Source organism: Nilaparvata lugens, chromosome 5, assembly GCF_014356525.2.
Source record: "Nilaparvata lugens isolate BPH chromosome 5, ASM1435652v1, whole genome shotgun sequence".
Classification (NCBI taxonomy): domain Eukaryota; kingdom Metazoa; phylum Arthropoda; class Insecta; order Hemiptera; family Delphacidae; genus Nilaparvata; species Nilaparvata lugens.
The window spans coordinates 36,568,861-36,592,545 of NC_052508.1; the positions used below are offsets into that span (position 1 = coordinate 36,568,861).

At 35.7% G+C, this 23,685-nt stretch overlaps 1 protein-coding gene across 2 annotated transcripts in view; it reads right to left on the reverse strand.

Annotated features, from left to right (window-relative positions):
• LOC111058022 (syntaxin-8-like) overlaps positions 1–23,685 on the reverse strand; it is a 59,978-nt gene that overhangs the window by 19,196 nt on the left and 17,097 nt on the right. For both annotated transcript variants that reach the window (XM_039428274.1, XM_039428273.1), the window contains exons 4-5: positions 17,411–17,622; positions 181–273 (exon numbers count right to left, since the gene is read on the reverse strand). In XM_039428274.1, the coding sequence (XP_039284208.1) occupies positions 181–273; positions 17,411–17,622 (305 nt within the window). The remainder of the gene's footprint in view (positions 1–180; positions 274–17,410; positions 17,623–23,685) is intronic.

A 23,685-nucleotide genomic window follows, 5' to 3' on the forward strand; every position in this document is an offset into this window, starting at 1 on the left:
GATTGCAATAGGTATCCTATTTTGAATCGGGGGCGGCTCTTCAAGCATATAGATAATAAATAGCCAACTTGTGTTTCTGATTTACGATAAGAGTCAAATACAATTAATTTTAAAAACATTTTCCATAACGGAATTGAGGTTTGATACTGTACGTGATTTGAATCATAAACACCAACTTACCATTATGTAAGTCTACTTCATTTCCAATGGTGATAGCAATGTTTTTCTGTCTTGAGATAGTTTGAGATAATACTTCTAGACCTTTATCCTGATCTGAAAAACAAAACCCGTCCATAAAATGAATGAAATACATCCAAATCAAGCAATGAAATAGTACAACAAAATCATGAGATAAACGAGAATGTCAGCAAAATTACAATACTGTATTAAAATCCTCTTTACACATAAATTCAATGGATTATTCCATGACGAATAATAAAATGAATGTTTCTAATTAGAGATTTGGAGAGCATCAATTAATGTAATCAGAATCAGCTTGGAGCTCTCAGAGATCGGTTGATTCTACAGGTCTGCCTCATATGTGAACGATTCGGTTTTCACTTGAAACGAAACAGTTCAATGAATTTTTATAACCCTTTGAACAACTGTGTATTGATTTTAATATGTTTGTGACTTACTATGTTTGATTATTGAATATCTAGTGGCAGTTGACTTACTGGAAGTCTTATTATACAGCCATCATAATGAGTTCATGTGGTGTTTCTAATCAACAAGTGAATCTAGCGGCCAAATCAAAAATTGTGTGCTTGAACTGTAAGGGTACAACCTGTAACAATATTCATTGTTCCAATTGTGAATGATGAGGATTATGCGAATTATCATGAGAAGTCAGTCCTGTATAAAATTTTATTTCGCTGCTTTGCTTTTCTGCATTGTGTTGTGTTGACTTTGTTAGTGTGTGCGTAGAAGTTATAGTACTGAGAAAATCAACGATTTTCCTGGAGCATCAGTCTGGTTCATGACCTTATAAGGCAAGGAATTTGTGTCCGATTGATTATCAATCATGCCTTATTTGGTTAGGAATTTGGATAATAGCTGTCACTTGGTGGGAGAATGTATCTTAAATTGTAGTTGTACCGTTCCTTTCTATTGGCAGAAATTGTGATGTATATTTTCAATAAAATAGTAACTGCCAATCACAGTTAACGTTGGTTAGGTTCCTATCTAGTGAGGCCGTATACAGCTGTCCACTGCAAGACGAGAGAAGCGAAGTGTATTCATTCAGCGTCTGTCCATTGTCGCTAGCAGAACTGAATAATGTAGTCTCAGTATTTTGTGTTAATCTTTACTTTTATGCCAGCTTCAGGCTTGTTAGTATTTGGCTGTGGAACCATCTGTTCCAATAGCATGTTCTAGTTTTTTCCGCATCAGTAAATGCTTTAATTAAGAACAGAGGATATCAAATTGTCCCCTTACAATGGGAATTTTCCACCTATAACCACTACTAAAGGTACATCATAGATTTATAATATAATTAAGGAAATTATTATCGATGAAAGCTTCCATCAAAGTATTGAATTTATTGTGATAGATACTGTTCTGAACAAAACTCAGGCTAGAGCTACCAGAGGACTGTAATTTACTATTTAAATAATCAAATACAAACAAGGGGCAAAATTTAATCTTCAATTTGAGCCAGGTTATTTGTACAGTTAAACTCTGCATTAATGAACAATAAAAAAGAGCAAAAAACTCACCAGATTTATTCCAATCTTGACTACTTGCCCTTAGAAGCCTTTATTAGGTGTTTTGGTCAGATTCAGGGTGGGACAAAATCTGGGAAAAGACAGGTTCTGGCTTCCGGGCTGCCTTTTCGCGTTCAACTTGCAGGCTATGCACTGTGTTTTGAACAAAGCTCAAACTGGATTCTTTATAAATTCAAATCCGATTCAAATTAATTCAATTCAATACTATTTATGCTGTTATATTCATAATTCACACACACGACACTCAAACAATTATTCACAAGAAATTTCCGATCGAAATTACATGACAAACACAATTTTGGTCTTGCAACAAGACGGGCTGACAAAACAAGACAGACTAGACTAGGACAAGGCCAAAGCAGCAGGACGGTCTGCGCTTGCACAAACACAAGCCTACTATTGGCAGAACTGCAGTCTGGCATTCTGGCACTACAATTTGAATTCTCTGGCCAGACCATACACCCGCCTCTGAAAAACTATTTTTTCAGCCAAGTTACAAAACTGAAAAAAAAAACAAGGAAAGTAAAAATCCAGACATGCCAAAAAGAACAAAACACCAACACCAAAAAACAACACAAAAAAATGCAACAATCACAACAACTATTGAGTTGGGAGTGGATATAATTTTGTTACTGGTCTTTTATAAATACCAGTTTTTAGGTGAACACTCGCCACTCGAACCTCGCCATCACTTCCCAGAAACACTTGCTCAATGACACCCAGTGGCCACTGCAATGGAGGTGTGTTTGGTTGGTCTACTACCACAACCATTCCCACACTGATAGAAGTGGGTGATTTCAACCATTTTTTACGACTTTGAAGTTCGTGCAGGTACTCTCTTCTCCATCAGTTCCAGAACGATTGAATAAGTTGACTGATCAATTCATACCTGGTGAGACAATTCACAGGGACACTGTCCACGTCCCGCATGGGAAACAATTTCAACAGTGTTAGAGTCAAAAAGTGTGCTGGTGTTAAAGCCAGCGGTTCACGCGGATCCTCACTCAGTACACACAGTGGGCGGGAATTCAGTACACCTTCAATCTGCACCAATACAGTGTTCAGTTCCTCATAGGTGAGAAGTTGATTGCCAATTACTCGGAACAGATGCAACTTTACAGATTTGACATTTGCCTCCCACAGACCTCCAATATGCGGCAAACCAGGGGGAATGAATTTCCAATCAATTTTGTGTTCGGCGAGTTGACTAGTCAATGTGGTTTGAAACTCGAACGAGTTCAAAAGTTGAGATATTTTTTGCAACTGTTCCTTGGCACCTACAAAATTAGTACCACAATCAGAATACATCACATGACAGGGTCCACGACGTGACAAAAAATGACGAAACGCAGCTAAAAACATGGGCATTGATAGATCCGATACCAACTCAATATGTACCGCCTTTGTTGCCATACACACAAACAGTTCAATGAATTTTTATAACCCTTTGAACAACTGTGTATTGATTTTAATATGTTTGTGACTTACTATGTTTGATTATTGAATATCTAGTGGCAGTTGACTTACTGGAAGTCTTATTATACAGCCATCATAATGAGTTCATGTGGTGTTTCTAATCAACAAGTGAATCTAGCGGCCAAATCAAAAATTGTGTGCTTGAACTGTAAGGGTACAACCTGTAACAATATTCATTGTTCCAATTGTGAATGATGAGGATTATGCGAATTATCATGAGAAGTCAGTCCTGTATAAAATTTTATTTCGCTGCTTTGCTTTTCTGCATTGTGTTGTGTTGACTTTGTTAGTGTGTGCGTAGAAGTTATAGTACTGAGAAAATCAACGATTTTCCTGGAGCATCAGTCTGGTTCATGACCTTATAAGGCAAGGAATTTGTGTCCGATTGATTATCAATCATGCCTTATTTGGTTAGGAATTTGGATAATAGCTGTCACTTGGTGGGAGAATGTATCTTAAATTGTAGTTGTACCGTTCCTTTCTATTGGCAGAAATTGTGATGTATATTTTCAATAAAATAGTAACTGCCAATCACAGTTAACGTTGGTTAGGTTCCTATCTAGTGAGGCCGTATACAGCTGTCCACTGCAAGACGAGAGAAGCGAAGTGTATTCATTCAGCGTCTGTCCATTGTCGCTAGCAGAACTGAATAATGTAGTCTCAGTATTTTGTGTTAATCTTTACTTTTATGCCAGCTTCAGGCTTGTTAGTATTTGGCTGTGGAACCATCTGTTCCAATAGCATGTTCTAGTTTTTTCCGCATCAGTAAATGCTTTAATTAAGAACAGAGGATATCAAATTGTCCCCTTACAATGGGAATTTTCCACCTATAACCACTACTAAAGGTACATCATAGATTTATAATATAATTAAGGAATTATTATCGATGAAAGCTTCCATCAAAGTATTGAATTTATTGTGATAGATACTGTTCTGAACAAAACTCAGGCTAGAGCTACCAGAGGACTGTAATTTACTATTTAAATAATCAAATACAAACAAGGGGCAAAATTTAATCTTCAATTTGAGCCAGGTTATTTGTACAGTTAAACTCTGCATTAATGAACAATAAAAAAGAGCAAAAAACTCACCAGATTTATTCCAATCTTGACTACTTGCCCTTAGAAGCCTTTATTAGGTGTTTTGGTCAGATTCAGGGTGGGACAAAATCTGGGAAAAGACAGGTTCTGGCTTCCGGGCTGCCTTTTCGCGTTCAACTTGCAGGCTATGCACTGTGTTTTGAACAAAGCTCAAACTGGATTCTTTATAAATTCAAATCCGATTCAAATTAATTCAATTCAATACTATTTATGCTGTTATATTCATAATTCACACACACGACACTCAAACAATTATTCACAAGAAATTTCCGATCGAAATTACATGACAAACACAATTTTGGTCTTGCAACAAGACGGGCTGACAAAACAAGACAGACTAGACTAGGACAAGGCCAAAGCAGCAGGACGGTCTGCGCTTGCACAAACACAAGCCTACTATTGGCAGAACTGCAGTCTGGCATTCTGGCACTACAATTTGAATTCTCTGGCCAGACCATACACCCGCCTCTGAAAAACTATTTTTTCAGCCAAGTTACAAAACTGAAAAAAAAACCAAGGAAAGTAAAAATCCAGACATGCCAAAAAGAACAAAACACCAACACCAAAAACAACACAAAAAAATGCAACAATCACAACAACTATTGAGTTGGGAGTGGATATAATTTTGTTACTGGTCTTTTATAAATACCAGTTTTTAGGTGAACACTCGCCACTCGAACCTCGCCATCACTTCCCAGAAACACTTGCTCAATGACACCCAGTGGCCACTGCAATGGAGGTGTGTTTGGTTGGTCTACTACCACAACCGTTCCCACACTGATAGAAGTGGGTGATTTCAACCATTTTTTACGACTTTGAAGTTCGTGCAGGTACTCTCTTCTCCATCAGTTCCAGAACGATTGAATAAGTTGACTGATCAATTCATACCTGGTGAGACAATTCACAGGGACACTGTCCACGTCCCGCATGGGAAACAATTTCAACAGTGTTAGAGTCAAAAAGTGTGCTGGTGTTAAAGCCAGCGGTTCACGCGGATCCTCACTCAGTACACACAGTGGGCGGGAATTCAGTACACCTTCAATCTGCACCAATACAGTGTTCAGTTCCTCATAGGTGAGAAGTTGATTGCCAATTACTCGGAACAGATGCAACTTTACAGATTTGACATTTGCCTCCCACAGACCTCCAATATGCGGCAAACCAGGGGGAATGAATTTCCAATCAATTTTGTGTTCGGCGAGTTGACTAGTCAATGTGGTTTGAAACTCGAACGAGTTCAAAAGTTGAGATATTTTTTGCAACTGTTCCTTGGCACCTACAAAATTAGTACCACAATCAGAATACATCACATGACAGGGTCCACGACGTGACAAAAAATGACGAAACGCAGCTAAAAACATGGGCATTGATAGATCCGATACCAACTCAATATGTACCGCCTTTGTTGCCATACACACAAACAGACAAATGTAGGCTTTCAAAACACAAGGATTATGACGTCTTGTCATAGTAATACGCAGAGGACCAGCGTAATCCACACCACAATTTTCAAATGGTTTGCATTTTGACACTCGACAAGCAGGCAGGTCACCCATTTTCGGAATAATTGCATTATTACTTGGTCGAACACGGAAACAACAATTACACTTAAAGATACAAATACGAATAATAGAGCGAGCAGACAGTATCCAGAATTTCTGTCTGATCAAGGACAACAATAACGAACGTCCAGCATGACAATTCTTCTTGTGATGATAATCAATTAACATCTATAAGAAAGCATCGGATTTTGGTAAGATCATCTGATGACAAGTCTCAAATTCAAGTCCAGCATGAGACAAACGACCGCCGACACGAATCACACCTTTATCAATGAATGGAGACAGACAACGTAGGCGCATAGAACAATCTTCTCCCTTCTCTAATTGCACAAATTCAGATGAAAAATGTATCTTCTGTACCACTTTACAAAGATACCTCTCAGCAACATCGAAATCTGATTCTTCTGATTGGGGTAAGATTTGTAAGAATTTGAGAACAAGAATTACAATTCTCAAAAGACGACCATAATCAAAACAACGACCAATCAATGAATATATTGCATTGCTGTTACAATCAGGAGATTTTGTGACTGTCAACACTGACGGTTTTTTCGCCTCCGGTGGATCCACTATCTCTTCCATTTGATTTCGGACGGGCCAATCGCATTCATCCTCTGCTATCCATGATGGACCTGAGAGCCACAACGGAAAGTTCACAAGCTCAACTGGTGATAAACCTCTAGACAAACAGTCAGCGGGATATCAAATCCGGCAACATGCATCCACTCCTGTATACAAGAATCCTGTATTTTTGCGACGCGATTACCAACAAAAGTTTGCCATTTCGCGGATGGAGCATTAATCCAACACAAGGTGACTGTAGAATCAGAGAGTGCGACAATACAAGACACATGACAACGTTCACTAATAATAGTGACTACTGAATTCATGAGTTCTGCCAACAAGAGTGCCGCACACAACTCCAAACGAGGTATTGAAACAACTTTAGATGGTGCTACCTTGGACTTTGAACACAATAATACAACTCTTGGCTCCTCGCTCTCCTTCTGCGACTTCACATAGATAACTGCACCATAACCAGACAATGATGCGTCACAAAAACCAAACAAACTGATGTGAGAATCCTGAAACAAACCAACGTGACGTGGAACAGCAAATTTCAACAATAGAGGCAACTCTTTTTGACAATTCTCCCAAAGAGTGCATATAGACTCAGGCAGCTTCTCATCCCAATCCACTCCTAATTTCCACAGTTTCTGGACAAGACACTTTAGAAAAAATGTAAACGGTGACAAGAGACCAAGTGGATCATAGATACGAGCCATCACTGACAGAATAGAACGCTTAGTAGCGACGACCTCACCACTCTTGACTGAAAACTGAAACAGATCAGTACTAGGTTGCCAATTCAATCCCAATATAGCCAAGGAGTTGTCTGCTTCGAAATCCTTGTATGAAAACGATTTCTCTTCCTCCAAGAATTTCTCCAACATAGCTGCTTGGACTGACGATACAGCTCTGCGGCCTCTGACTCTGTGGCAACAGATGTAACTAAGTCATCCATGAACATGTCTCTTGGTATTCTCGCCTTGGCTGCTGGATAACGATTTCCATCCTCCTCTACAAGCTGGTGGACGGTGCAAAGCGCCAAATATGGAGAGCTTGAAACACCAAAAACAACACAATTGAGCTGATAAATTTCGATTGGATCCTCCGGCGAAAATCTCCACAATACACGCTGATGACGGCAGGAATCCTCCACTAATATCTGTCAATACATTTGTTTAATGTCGGCAGTTAGTGCGATTGTGAACAAACGAAAATTAACTAACAAAACAAAAATGTCAGTCTGCAATTTGGGACCAGCATGAAGAACCTGGTTCAATGACAAACCAAATGATGTTCTGGAACCAGCATCAAATACAATTCGGATGGGCGTGGTAGTGCTGCTTGCTTTCACGATGGTGTGATGCGGTATGTAGTAACCACCTCGGTCTGTCTGATCTGCTACAAACGACATGTGACCCTGACATAGGTAATCGATCAATATTTCATGATATGAAATACGAGTATTGCTGTCAAGCTCTAGTTGTCTCTCCAAAGTCAGCAGTCTGCGTTCAGCAACAGCATACGAATCTCCCAAGCTGCTGGGCGGCTCCGCAAATGACAAGGCAACAACAAAACGACCAGAATTCACACAATGTACAGACTTCCGAAAATTACCTCACACTCCAACTCTTCTGGTTTCAGTTGACAGCTTGGTGCAGGGCACGATTCCAACTCCCAAAAACGTTCCACAAAACTATCCAACGATGGACTACTAACGAATGGACTACAGATGGCTGTAAAACAATTCGACACATTCGTTGTTGAAGTGAGAATCGGCGCTCTCCCCATCAGAATGTGACCAAGGACACTATTAACAGTCATCAATTCGTGCGATTCACCTGTACTAGGACTCCCACGTAGCAAGTGAGGAACTAACTCCGCACCAATGATGCCATCTATTCTACTAGGAAGGTAGAATTTGTTGTCAGCCAGTGTGAGATTTTCAAGATGATGAAGTTTGGATCTGTCGATTTCACAAGAAGGCAACATGTCGATGATTTTATCTACCACTGTGGCATCCATCAAAAACTTGATGGTAGAATCCAACTTCGACTGAATCGACACACAAGTACGACCTCGAACTTCACTAGTACCACCACCGAATCCACGAACAATGGTTTTCATGGGCTGGAATGGTAGTCTCAAACGCCGACACAATTTGGCTGTAACAAAATGACACTGACTCCCGGTGTCAACCAAAAAACGAACATCACAAAGCTGATCATTACAATCTCGAACATGTGCAGTGACGGTCGACAACACAACGGTCGAATTTTCTACATCGTTGGATGTAGAACAACAACTAATAGGTGATGTGCCACCTGCCTTGGAGTTCGACGAGGACGCAACACCTTCATTGGAACTTGATCTGGAAAAGTGCAATAAAGAATGATGAGATTCTCGACATTGAGCACACTGAGTTTTACTACGACAATTTCTACTCAAATGATCCACATCAAGACAATGAAAACAACAAAACTTTCCTTTAATCAAACAATAACAATCCCAAGGAGTCATTTTCAAGAAACTTGCACAATCTACTAACCGATGACCCGGTTTTGAGCACTTCAGACAATTGGGATTTTTACTAGATGCATCGTTAGATGAATCATTAGATTGAACCACAAACACCTTTGATTTATTATCCTTCTTGTGCTTCATATTAAACGATTCTGTCTTAATTTGCTTTTCAATGAATTTGACATAATCAGTATAAGTTGGCATAGCCTTGTCACGGACGGCCGATTCAAAATTTCTATGAGAACTTGGATCCAGCAATCTCAAGCCATGATAGAGGAATATCGAGTCTGACAAATCAGTGAGTTGCAATCTCTTCAATGCATTGATTGAACTGCAAAACCCATCCAAAATTGCAATACAACCTGCCTTTGATTCTGATTTTATTGGACAAAATTCAAAAATTTGTTTGAAATAGGCATCAACTTGCGCCCGTGGATCGTTATAGCGGGTCAATAATGCCTGCCAAATTATCTGATAATTGTTAGCCAATGGTGGCAAATGACGACAAATATTTGCTGCTTGTCCAGTAAGTCAACTTACAAGATATTGGACCTTCTGCTGATCATTCAAATTCTTGTTGTCATGTACCAATGCCTTAAATAGTTCATAAAACACCGACCATTGAGTCTGGTTCCCATCAAATTTCGGAAGGTTGATTTTAGGCAGTACCGACTCGGACACGACCGGCTGTGAACTAGCTGCTGTAGCTGCCGAAGATTGAGCAATAGCGACAGTCGCCTCTTTCTGTTTGAGAGTGTTAGCCGCTACTTCAATATACTGAAACAGATCTAGGTGTGAGTCGTTGAATGCTACAACATGATCTTTATTCAACTCAAGTTCCAACTCATTAACCACTAATTCTGTCTTTTCATAATCCGAAATGGTCTGAGACACCCGAGGATACAAGATTGAAAATTGCTCAGCAACTTTTGGATCAGAGACATTTTTAGACAGGTCATAAATTCTTTGCAATCTGGCATACAATTGTTCCAGTTTAGCGCGATGCACCCTGATTTGTTTCTGTAATTTTTCCTACATCTTGAACTCATACACAAAACAATTCAGCCCCTACAATACAAACAACAGACAATAAAACAAGTATGAGTTCAAAACCAGATGAAAGGAAGAATAACGAGTTAGTAAGTTATCAAAGTTAAACTTTGATTATCAATTCACAAGATAAGTTATTGCTGAGAACAAAACTATATGATTAGATAATGTTCTTCCAACAACTTACAAACAAACAATAACTTGTTGAATTGAACAAACAAAATCATGCTGGTGATTAACCTTCACTAACATGTATAAAAAATGGACAATACAAATTCCAACAAACAAACAAATTCCTGAAAAAGAGCACAATGAGCCCAGTTTTAGGAAATTATAATTTTAACTGAAATAAATTTAATTTCAGACAAATACAAATTGACAAGAAACCTTGCTCTTAGAACAAGGCTACAACAAACTTAAGTTGAGCATGGATCAGACCATTCTCAACATGCCAACATTGGACAAATACAAAACTGCCTAAATCCAATGTGTGTGAATTAATCAACAAATTACAAATTTAAATTCATCCCGGCTCGGCAGGATCAAAAAATGTTCTGAACAAAGCTCAGGCTAGAGCTACCAGAGGACTGTAATTTACTATTTAAATAATCAAATACAAACAAGGGGCAAAATTTAATCTTCAATTTGAGCCAGGTTATTTGTACAGTTAAACTCTGCATTAATTAACAATAAAAAAGAGCAAAAAACTCACCAGATTTATTCCAATCTTGACTACTTGCCCTTAGAAGCCTTTATTAGGTGTTTTGGTCAGATTCAGGGTGGGACGAAATCTGGGAAAAGACAGGTTCTGGCTTCTGGGCTGCCTTTTCGCATTCAACTTGCAGGCTATGCACTGTGTTTTGAACAAAGCTCAGACTGGATTCTTTATAAATTCAAATCTGATTCAAATTAATTCAATTCAATACTATTTACGCTGTTATATTCATAATTCACACACACAACACTCAAACAATTATTTACAAGAAATTTCTGATCAAAATTACATGACAAACACAATTTTGGTCTTGCAACAAGACGGGCTGACAAAACAAGACAGACTAGACTAAGATGACAAGGCCAAAGCACAAGCCTACTATTGGCAGAACTGCAGTCTGGCATTCTGGTGCTACAATTCGAATTCTCTGGCCAGACCAGATACATTTAGGAGTAATATGTAGAAATGTGGAGTACCTATAAGAAGGAATTGAAATATTCTTGATTTTAAATTATTTTTGAAGAGGAAGCTATTAACCTAAATTTAAATGACCATATTTTGTGTTATAGATTTTATTTGTTCTGCTGATTCTAATGAAAAGCTTTCTTGATGTTTCCTTCAAAGAAACATCACTTGATGTTTCACCTTTCAAAGATGTTTCATTTTTCTGGGACCAAAATTTCACAATATCCTTCCTGAGGAAATAAGGAAATTGAAAATTTGCAAACAATTCATCCATAAAATGAAGTGTTGGCTATGGCTTCATTCACCTTTGGAAATTGAAAATTTCTTCAGAGTGGTAAGCTAAGTAAATAAATTGTCATAAAACCTAAACATTTTTCTTCTTTTTCTCTCTTCTGTCTTAATTTTTTTTTTCTGACTTAAAATACTTATTTGTCGATCTATAGGTGGTGGCTTCCTCCCTACTGTTCACATGAAGTTTATATCACTATGAGATATATGTAATGAGGGGAATGCTCTGATGTGTCAATTGTTGAATATTGATGACTGTGTGAATGCGTGTATGTATGTGTCTTATCGTTTCCATATGTCCCATTATTCAAACTCCTATTCACGGACAAGGGCTTTGCAGAAGCTCTTTTGTGAATAGTATTTTTGTTTGCATCGGTTCTCACATGAAATGTTAAGGTTCATTTCCATCATCAGTTACAGTATTCCAAAATGTTGATATGAGTTGTGTATTTATAAGTTTGAAGTTAATTTCTACAGTATTATTGATACATTATGATATAGTGCCAAATTAACCTTTCAGAAGTGCTTAGTATCTTTAAATTGTTAGTTATAGGTATCTGATGAGATGTTTTTTATTTTGTTGTATTGCTGATGTGAACAATAAAACTTGAAACTTGATTTTTTAGGAAACACCTATCATGTAATTTATTTTTTTAATTACACTCTATATGTAATTTATGTAAGAGAACAGAACAAACTAACAACAATACTCTAAAGACCATATTATGAAGTGATTCAATCAACTAGTGAATAATTATGTATTATGGAATACTATGTACCCATCTCTTTGTATAAAGGGCATGACCCTGATTACAAATAAATTCTTTTCTATTAAATCAAGATATTGAAGTAGGTAATGTCTATTTGTGTTTTAAAGTAATAAGTATTGATTTGAGTTTTATATAAAAAAAAACCTAAAGTAGGTTGACTTTATGATATAACTGAAGTTGAGTTAATTTGTATTATATCCTAGTTTATTTTTTTATTCTAACAGCTGTCAAAGTATGGGTCCATCAATGTACGAGTCCATCAATTTACGGCTTCATGAATGTCTCATGAACGTGTGTCTTTAAGCCGCTGAGATGCCTCTGAATCGATGGAGGTCCTAGAAGCTTGGGGTATGCTGTCTCCTGTCCATCTGGACGTGTAGAGCTCGATCACCGAGCCTAGATTCAAATTGAAGAAAACAGCTTTGAGGTAACAACTTTTTCCAAATTAAACAAATGTCCCAGGAACTCCAGATGTGGCAGAATGGGTTTTAGTGACTATAGACTTTCAAAAAGGGGGGGGGGTGTGAAACGTGAACCATTCAATCAATTAAAACGTGCTGAATTAGAGTCCTTCTGTGTTAAATCGTAATTGGGAATGGATAGATTACAAATTTTATTAATTTGGTTTGAGTAGTAGATTTTCGGTTGTATCTTTACATTGAAATGTAAAGCCATATTTTCTCTGTAAGGATCCAGCTGGGAATTTCAGTTTTCTTTAAATTTATATTTTATAATCTACTAAACTACTAAAAGTTGAATTATTATATGAAATGTTTAAAGGTCCCTTATTGATGAATTAATGTTTTAAAATCATTTTGGTCTTAAAGTTGTATAGGATCAAATGAAGTTTCAAGGACCCTAGCCTTGCTAAAATTGTTTTGATATCACACACATTTTTGAATAGTCTTCCTATGTAGAATTCCGTGATGTGATACTTTAGGAATATTTGTTTTTGAGCTTTCATAATATAATGATACAGAATAAGTATTATCAGGGATTATTAATATTTGATAATATTTTGATAGTGTTTTAAAAGTTTCCAAGTGTGTTTTAAATGTGCTAAGAGTTTTCTGAATTTTATGCTGATCTTTCTTTTAAAAGATTTATTGTTATTTATGATTAACTTCTGAGAAATATCTATGATATCTTCCAATTCTTCTTTCTGAAATTAGAGTCCTTTAAGCTTCTCATGATTCAATCTAAAACATTTTCAATGTAAAGCAGACAGAGTAGGATACTATCGAATCAGCTATGTCAGAGATAACTTTCTAAATTTAGTAATCACATTTTCGGTTTTCATGATGTAACTTCATTTTGTTTTATTAACTGTTGAATTTAACTGTAAGAGGTGACAATATATTTGATATCTTCTCTCTATTTCGTTGTCTCTCTTGTCATTTCTGGATTCCCCGTTCTCTAGCACTAGGTATGTTTATCAAGCATCCCTTTTATTGAGTTATATTGTGTGTGCTTCTAAATTCTAAATTCCAAATTAACTTTCTAAATTCATAGCACGGCACAAACCACACTGAAAGCGGATTGTGGTGTGGCGTTGAGGAGCATCGTGAACAATATCATGTTAAGGAATGAGCTAAAACACACTGCAAGCGTCTACTCGCAGAGAGGAGCAGAGCGTGGGGTCAAACTTTGGAACAAGCTGGCTTGTTTTTTGCAGCGTCTACGAGCAGAGTGTCAAAGCGTCAAAGTGCGAGTGCCCTACTAAAGTACATAACTAGTGGTCTACTCTTGTAAATAATGCACTTGTTCTACTACATTTTCACACCATCTAGTACACTAGTATACTTAATGTTTGCCCAAATTACTTTGTAATGCGTATTATTTGATTAATCAAAAGAGAAAATTCACCTATTGCACTTGAAATCAAAAGTAAGGCTATTCTAATCGATTTCATTTATATTTCTATGAAATATAACCTTAGTGTTATTACAAGTCTTTCTTCAGCAGATATTGAATTCTTTCAATTAGTGACTTTTTCCAAATCAGGCTTCACTCTCGTCATAATATAATCAAGGTTGAAGTTGACATTCTCATGTACTCAAAAAACCGGGACTCATGCTTTCTTAACACATTAAGCAGATGCTGATATTCACCAAATAGTCGACGATCTAAGTTAATTTCATTAACCCACAGACGCTTCCTGTGTGTATCATGAACGCCACACTCAGCTCTAGAACGCCATGCTCCGCTCCGCTTCGCTTTCAGTGTGGTTGTACCCTAATAGTATGATTCATGCTAACTGTATTAACCTCAAAGACAGCGAAATAAAGGTTCTGCAAGGCAAGGGTTGGAATTGCGTCAAGTGTGTTGGTATGTTTTCTTCAGCAGAAAGCCAAATCAGATTCAACTCCTGTTAAAGAAGCTCAATCATCATCAGCTTCACAGAGTGGCGATTCAGTGCGAAATTGCTGAATTATTAGCTAATTTGAAAAATGATGGAGTGTGAAATCCTCGTACTTTGCTTTGTTCCAGTCAGATTTAGGGTTAGGGTATGGACTGATGTTCTGGGGTATTACCAACAAGATTGAAGAGGTGTTGATGATTCAAAAGAGAACGATTAGAATAATGAGAAGAGCTGTAAGAATTGCCCACTGTAAGGCACTTTTTGCCTAGCTTAGCATTCTTACAGTGATAAATATCAATTTGTACAGTAGCACTGTAGAAATGTATGTAGAAATGAACAGTACCACTCATAAATGTAGGAATCGGTCCAGTGTAGATCAAACAACAATGGAATCAACACCACACATGGTGTCTTTGTCCGTCTGGAAAGGCTGAGGTCCAGTCATCTGATTATGAGTTAATGTTTATTTAATAAATTGTCCCCCAAGTTTGGAAGCATGGGTCCCAGAGAGTTCAGAAATACTATACAGAGTTGGTGAAAATGATGGAAACAGCTTAATATTTCTTCTACAACGATAATTTGACAGTAGGTTTCATTGGGAATCCTATTTGAATTGAGAAAACTAATTTTCTGTTGCTTGAAAGTTTTGGTATGCCAACTTGGATCCGCTATTTTTAATTCCACCTCATTTATTAAATGAGAAGGTGGTAGTGATTCATGATATCGATACAGAATTTCAAGAGAAAACAAATGACGAAAACGGCACTTCGATATTTCAAAGTGTCAAAGTTTCTAAGATATTCACATTTAAAGACTCTCGAAAATATTTACAAGAATGAGATAAATGAGTGCATTAAAAATCTAAACTAAATAAAAATGTTCTGTTCTAAGTATTAAATATGTGAGTAGATGTTACCATAAGTGTTTACTAACACTTGAAAAAGTAATATTTTAAAATTTAGATTTTCAATGTATTCATTTATTTCATTTTTGTAAGGGTTATTAGTATCTTTGAATTTGAATATCTTTGAAACTGTTCAAGATATCGATGTCCGTTTTTTTCATTCATTTTCTCTTGAAATTCTGCATTGAAAATCAAGTATCATATGACCACCATCCCATCTAAAAATGAAGATGATTCAAAATAGATTCAAATGGATTCAAGAAGGCGGACCGGAATTTTGAAGCAACAGAATAGTTATTTATGCAACTAGTGCGCAAAGTGACAGTTTGCTGCACCGAAAGAAACGTTACGGTATGGTTTCTTGAGTGCAGCAGAGGAACTTTGCGCACATATTTCACATTTAATTTTTCCTACAGTTACCATTGAATATGAAAAGTGGGTAATTATGGATAAAATGATGGCTGAAATCCATCAAATGTTTGTGTGTGTGATGCTGTTATTAATAACCTTAATTCATTTAAAAATTAATAATCCAATTGAAGTTGAAAATTCTCAGCCAAAGTTCTCATCTTTATTCATTCAAGAATCAGAAAAAATAAAGATAAAACAAAAAATTCGCATTCAAAATACACACCAACAGCCGGTTGGGATGACTGCAGAATGGCTGAACCGACAAGCGCGCGACCTAGTGGGAAGAATCATACCTCACTTTGTTTCATCCAACTAAAAACAGTATTCAGATATTTAGACATGGTTAACTTACTAAATTACTTAAAAATAATATAAGTAAACTGAAAAATATTTATAAAATAACATAGACAACAGAAAATATTTTATTTTGGTATATTCTAATGTTATTTTGTTAATTTTATTGACATGGATTTCGAACGGTAATTATTTAACCTGAAAATTCGAATTTCATAATGTGTGTTTGCTACATTTCTCATTGCTTATAGTTGGAATAATATTATTACTGTCAATAGAAAATAAACATTATTTATTATTAAATGATGATAAGTTATTATTTAATTATGATTTAGATAAACATTATTCTTGTTTTGGATTTCTAGATTGGGATCTTATCATAAATGTAGGGTAGCCATTGAAATGATTCTTATCTAAATCTAACCACAGTCATTGTTATCAACATAATTTTTGTTTTCATGCACTAATCCTCCATATAACCCACCAACTATTTTGTGTTGCCATGTTGCAAATCTGGAGTGCAGGAAAAATTTTTCCCGCACTAGAGCGGAAAAGTGATTCTTTGCGTTCTGTAATCAGTGCAGGAATGGCCACTTTTCAAGGTAACTGTAGGAAAAATTAGTTTTCTTAATTCAGATAGGATTCCCAATGAAACCTACTGTCAAATTATAATTGAGAAAGGAATATATTCCATAATTTTCACCAACTCTGTATACTAAATACATAAATCCTTGAGCTATACTTATCCTAAGGCTATACTTAAATCCTTTTCATGGTGTTGAAGAATTTCTCCTGCTCCCAGAATCCAGCACAGACCTACAATGCTCTACAACCGCTAAAACCATGTAGGCATTTCGACACAATCTTATGCATATATAAATATGCCCAAAGATCAAGAAAAAAATATATATTAATCTATCTGCACATTGGTAGAGCTATTAACGTGGCGTTGGATCTTTCATCGATCGACTGCCAAAAAATAACAAAATGTCGTCTTCGGAAATAATTGTTCGATTTGTTTGACGGGCTGATGAGGATGCTCTATTTATAAAGAGACAGTTGTGTAAGAGCTTCACTACAAACAACATAAACTTGAGTAGAAATCACACAATTTACTTGAACACCAAGACGAGAAAGGCATTTTCACAACACCCACATGAACGATGGACATGGTTATTGTTATGAAATACTCGTACCTTCAAGCATTCGTTGCTGATTTGCACGTAGCGAATTGATGCTGACAGTGGAAGTGATGGGCAGCAGTGGCTCAGAGGGAAGGGGGTCGTCGTCGTCATCATCCCCCCAACTTGTGGTTCCCAGGTCAGCAAAAACGCTGCTCCTTGCTGGGCCTGCAGCACCTGCCGTTCCTCTACTCAACAGCGAGTCACGAGCTTCACTCTGGCTCGTTCTACGAAAAAAAAACAAGCAAACTAAGTACATTCCAAGTTGCTATAAATGCTTCAATCACGTGAAATAGCACGGCTGCCATTAGTACAATGAAATTCCAAGCTGCAATAAAAAGCTTGGAATTGCAGCGTACTAATGGCAGCTGAGCTTTATCTCGGGAACCATTTGTAACATGTAGCACCCATTAGACTAATATTTTTCCTGAGGATAATACCTACATGAGCTCTAGATTTGTGCTTGGGTAATGAAACTGATGATGATAATGAGAGATGAAAAAAGAACAAATATTTTTTTTTAAAAAGACTATTGATTCAGAAAGCTTTATAATAAGTCAGAACTTCAGCTGAAATTGCAATAATGAATTTATAAAAATTGTCAACAACTTTCTGAACAAAGCACGATTAAATCCTTTGTTCAAAAAGTTTAAATCGTGCTTTGTTCAGAAAGTTGTTGACAATTTTTATAAATTCATTATTGCAATTTCAGCTGAAGTTCTGACTTATTATAAATCTAGCAGCTAATAACAATAACATATCAGAATTGTCGAACAGAAAACTGGAATCGTTCTGCTGTTTTGAATTGGTTAACAAAAGCGTGCTTGGCTGAGAACGTCCTTGGAGAGTGGAGAGTATTGATGTAATCAGGTACCGTGATCAATCGGGGATTCTAGTTTTGATTTGGACTACGAGTTACAATTTACAGATTATAGAGAGCTTCTATGTAACTGAACGGTTCATATAAATGCTGCACATCAATTATACCAGGGCATATTGAACTTCCTTGTTTCAAATAATCACGAGCGAGCACACATGAATGGGACTACTGGTGTTGGGAATAGAAAATGATGTCGTTTCAAATTGTCACTATGCAGTGGTTTGGTGAATATTGAGGTTTGTCATAGAAACGTTCTTTCAAAGAAATAGAAGTGTGGTGGCAAATTATAGCGAAGTTTGTAGTTTCGCTTGGCTCATTATAACATTTCTCATTCAGCAAGATTTCCAGTGTTGTCTTCAACTGGTTTCATACTAAGTGTTCTAATGATACATTTTGGCACCAGTAGAAATTCATTTATTGAAATGGATTATTAGGTCTCAGTCAGAAAAACCAAAAATATTTGTCACCAATGGTTTTATCAGTCAACGATAAAGATAAGACGATAACGACTAGAAAGGCTAAGATTATTGATAAAAATTTGGAATGAAAATCATTTTTCAATTATTCAATTAAAATAGTAATATTATATTTGAGGTTAGGTTCTTTGTAAATGACGCTTGTCGGCTATATCAATAACGGTCAAGCTGAACATCTGCAATTCAATCTCTTTAGCAAAAAAATTGCAAGTAGGTAGCACTCGTTAAGACGAGGACAAAAGGGTTTTGTAGATTAAAGCATGCAAAATAAAGGACATAAACGTTTAAAAAGCAAATATAAATATTTATTGTATATATGTGAGCAAATAAAAATCATGAAGACATAATAATAATAAAGGGGAGTAAGATCTAGTTTTATTAGGCACACTAACACAGTAGCACATTTTGTACAAAAATCTGGTTATGTACCAATCAGAGCTCAGTATTTGTTAGGCGCTAAAAATTATAATTTTCAAAAGTCACCAAGTGGCCTTTTTTGAAATTATAAAAATGTATAATTACTGTAGAGTGCATGAAAATCTGCAATTAGAATAAAATAAAATTTAAGTGAAATAAAGTTTATTCATGTATAACCTCTTAATATGCTCTTGTACTGTGGACTATTTGACAGTATTAAATGCGTCATCACGGATTTGTTGAAATCCACCAATAGGAGATGATATTTAAATTTTATGTAAATTTAGAAATAGGAAGTATTGTCAAAAATGGATAAGGGAAGATCAACTGCCCACTTGATCGACGCCAACCAACATGAGAGCAGTAGACTGAATCCCTTATAAGAATTAATTTTATTTATTACCAAAGTTTAAATCTCAACAATTCCTAATAGGCTAAGTAATGAACCTAACTCAGTGAATTCGCTCTATGACATGAGTTATTAAATTAAAATATCCCCATTGGAGAGGACGACAGCAGCCCACCAGATAAAGCATGGGACACACAAGGCGAATCCATGCCACATCTTTAAATTTGTGAAAAATCTATGCACATGAGTTACAAAAAATATAATATTTCTCAAGAGGGCCCTCAGTGCAACGAATTATTAGAAATTTCATAAAGCTAGCTCATCGAAGGTTTTACTTAAAAATCAAGCTTCATTTAAACTTAATTGCGCAAATAGTTATAACTAAGGGAAAAGTCTTATTAAGAACATTGATGAGAATAAAATGTTTAATTGTATATCACCATTTAAAGTATTAGATAATTATGCCCAGTTAACATATTTAAATATCAGTATTATTAGTGTAATAATAATTATTATAGAAGCTCAAAGTTCATAAGATAAATTATTTATATAAATTTCCACTGAGAATTATACCCTGAGAATTAATATTTAAAATCTCTAATATTATTGGAATACTAAATTATAAAATTCTAATTATATTAAATTCTCTTCTTAGAAGGCAACTCTACTACTAGTACATTAGCAGTAAATTCAAAAATATACTGGAAAGTGAATTTCCACTTAATAATTTCCGAAATAATAAACACAGAAAAAGAGCCTTAGAGGCATGGCTGAACTTGAATTATTTCCAATCGTTGAGTTTTATACAATAATCAACTTCATATTATAAATTATATTTTCGAACACTTCATACGCTAAATTCAAGTTTATTATATTATATCCCTGATTAAGCTGATTTACGACTCACACTGGCGCACAAGGAATCTTCCTTTTGCCGGTGTTTTTGCCTCACCTACTGTACTTATGCATGTGAACATAAATTGAATCTTCATTTTATAACTATTATTTATAATATAGAGTATATCATTTCGTTATTATATCTAATTAAATAAATGTATGTATCTTGGTTTAAGTGCAGTAGCATATACTTATATTTATTTTTAGTAAAGCTTTTTTGTATTTTGTTTTTGGCAAATAAAATTCATTCATTCATTCATTCATTCATTCAATTCAATTCAATTCTAGCTCAAAGGATTGAGCTATAGAAATCTATAATATATATGCTGATAGAAAAATTATGAAAATTATCAGTCGATGCTATTGAGCAGAATAAGAGTTTTAATTGAGCCATCTGTTTAATTACACAAACAAAACAGAAATTTTTAAAATAATTAATAACTTAAAAAATAAGAATAGTGTTGGTTACGATAATATTCCCATCAAGGTTTTAAAGGCATGCAGTGATGAGATTGCTGATCCTCTTGTTTTCATTTTGAATGGAGTCTTTCAGAGTGGTGTGTTTCCTGATGCATTGAAAATTGCAAAAATAATTCCTCTATTCAAGAAGGGTAACAGAGCAAACATGAAAAATTAAAGGCCCATTTCTGTGCTGCCAGTCTTATCCAAGATTTTTGAAAGGGTGATTTATGACCGAATTATTGACTACCTACAAGTTTGATTTATTAAATGATTGTCAGAATGGATTCATTAAAGGTAAATCCACTATCACGGCAGCAACTAGATTTATTGAGAGTGTAATTGAGGCTATGGACAATGGGAAAGCTGCTATGGGGGTTCTGCTCGACTTATCACGAGCTTTTGATAGTGTTGATAAAGAAATTCTACTGAGCAAACTGCACTCTCTTGGTATGAGGGGTATTATAAATAATTTGATAGAGTCGTATATGTCAAAGAGAATGCAGTATGTTAGTATAAAGAATGGAGGTAGAGTTGTAGATTCTGAGAAATTGTATGTAACAAAAGGTGTTCCTCAAGGCTCTATACTCGGTCCTCTACTGTTTGTTTTGTATATAAATGATCTACCGTCGTCTGTTTCAAATAATTGTGATATTACATTGTATGCTGACGACACAACTCTGTTACTCCATGGCAATAGTATTGACCAGCTGGTGCTGAAAGCCAATTTGTGTTCAAATGAGGTTGTGCAGTTTTATAATGAATGTGCTCTTTCCGTTAATCCCGACAAGAGCCTTGCTATACAATTTAATTTAAGGAGAATATTTTCTTTCGAGCCTGTAGTCATGATAGGGGATAATGCTATTAAAAATGCTAATGCAGTAAATTTACTTGGTTTGACTGTAGACGAAAGATTGTCATGGAATGAGTATGCTGATAAAGTAGCTGGTAAGATTAGCAGGGGTCTCTTTGTATTACGGTATATGGTGAGATTTGTAAATAGAGATATTGCTAGGTGTGTGTACTTCTCTCTCATTTACACTCACCTGGTATATGGCGTAGAACTTTGGGGAAGTACGTCTGGTTTGAACTGTCAGAAATTATTCATTTTACAAAAACGTGCAGTGAGGTACTTGGCAAACCTGGATTACAATCAATCGTGCAGGAATGCATTTAAAGAACTACAATTACTCACTTTTCCATGTATTTTTATTTACAGAGTAGTATTATTCATTGCTAATAAGATTAAATCATTGAAAAAGAATTGTGATGTCAAGGTTATTCTACTCGTGCCAATGGCGACCCATTTGTAATCACCACAGATTGAGATTCTCTGACAAAAGTCCTAGTGTAATTGGTTTGAGACTGTTTAAAAAAGTTACCAAAATGTTTATAAGCCCCATCAATAAATTTTAAAAGAGAACTCTATGCATACTTAGTGAATAGGGCTTACTAGAGTGTAGATGAATTTCTTAATGATGACACTTGAACTCTGCTGTTGTATTATAAATGTATTCTTACCATTGTTATTTGCTTAAATTTTTAATTTTACATTGTTATTCTGTCTATTTTTATGTTTTGACTTGGCCTGTATGTTCTTTTTTGGCTCAATAAAATGAATTTGAATTTTGAATTTGAATTGAGCCAGCCGGAGCGCGATGCGCGGAGGCTGCTATCCAACCCTATACAGTCATAAAAGGCATCATTCCAAGTTGTTTAATGACCAGCAGCTGTGATCTATTATTGAAGAAGAAGAAGAAGAAGAAGAAGAAGAAGAAGAAGAAGAAGAAGAAGAAGAAGAAGAAGAGAGAAGAAGAAGAGAAGAGAAGAAGAAGAAGAAGAGAAGAAGAAGAAGAAGAAGAAGAGAAGAAGAAGAAGAAGAAGAAGAAGAAGAAGAAGGAGAAGAAGAAGAAGAAGAAGAAGAAGAAGAAGAAGAAGAAGAAGAGAAGAAGAAGAAGAAGAAGAAGAAGAAAAGAAGAAGAAGAAGAAGAAGAGAAGAAGAAGAAGAAGAGAAGAAGAAGAAGAAGAGAAGAAGAAGAAGACGAAGAAGAAGAAGAAGAAGAAGAAGAGAAGAAGAAGAAGAAGAAGAGAGAAGAAGAAGAAAGAAGAAGAGAAGAAGAAGAAGAGAAGAAGAAGAAGAAGAAGAAGAAGAAGAAGAAGAAGAAGAAGAAGAAGAAGAAGAAGAAGAAGAAATTAAGAAGAAAAAGAAAAATTAGAAGAAGAAGAATTGAAAGAAGAAGAAGAATTAAAAGAATAGAAGAAGAAGAATAAGAAGACAAAATTAAGAAAATAAAGAAAAAGAATTAAAAATTCTTGGCAAAAATAGTACCCGTCGTATTTTACGATGAGAGCAATAGTAATGGCGCATAAATGCTTCTACATACACCCATTCACACTGGTAGAGTTTAGTCACCGGATCCCATTCTTCACAACTTTAGGAGGGTCACTAGCCTTTGTTTGCCTGCTTATTGTTTCCCTATATGAGAAAACTTTAATCATCAATTTCGAGATTCTTTTTTGAAATATTATAATAATCTATTCGACACACTGAGTTCATAGAAGTTTGGTTTTTTTTTCTACTACCAAAAATAATACTATTTTTCTGTAAAAAAAGCTAAAAGTTCCTGTTTATTCAACAGAGGCTGGTTAAAACAGCACTCTGGTTTGTGGACTGTATCAATTACATCGAGAACTTTTTGGGGTTGTCTGGCGTCGGGTAGCAAGTTGAACAATTTAAATGGCTAAGTGCACAATAACATAGGCCTACCTTCATGTCCAAATCCTTCTTGCTTCTAGGATCCCGGGTCCAGAT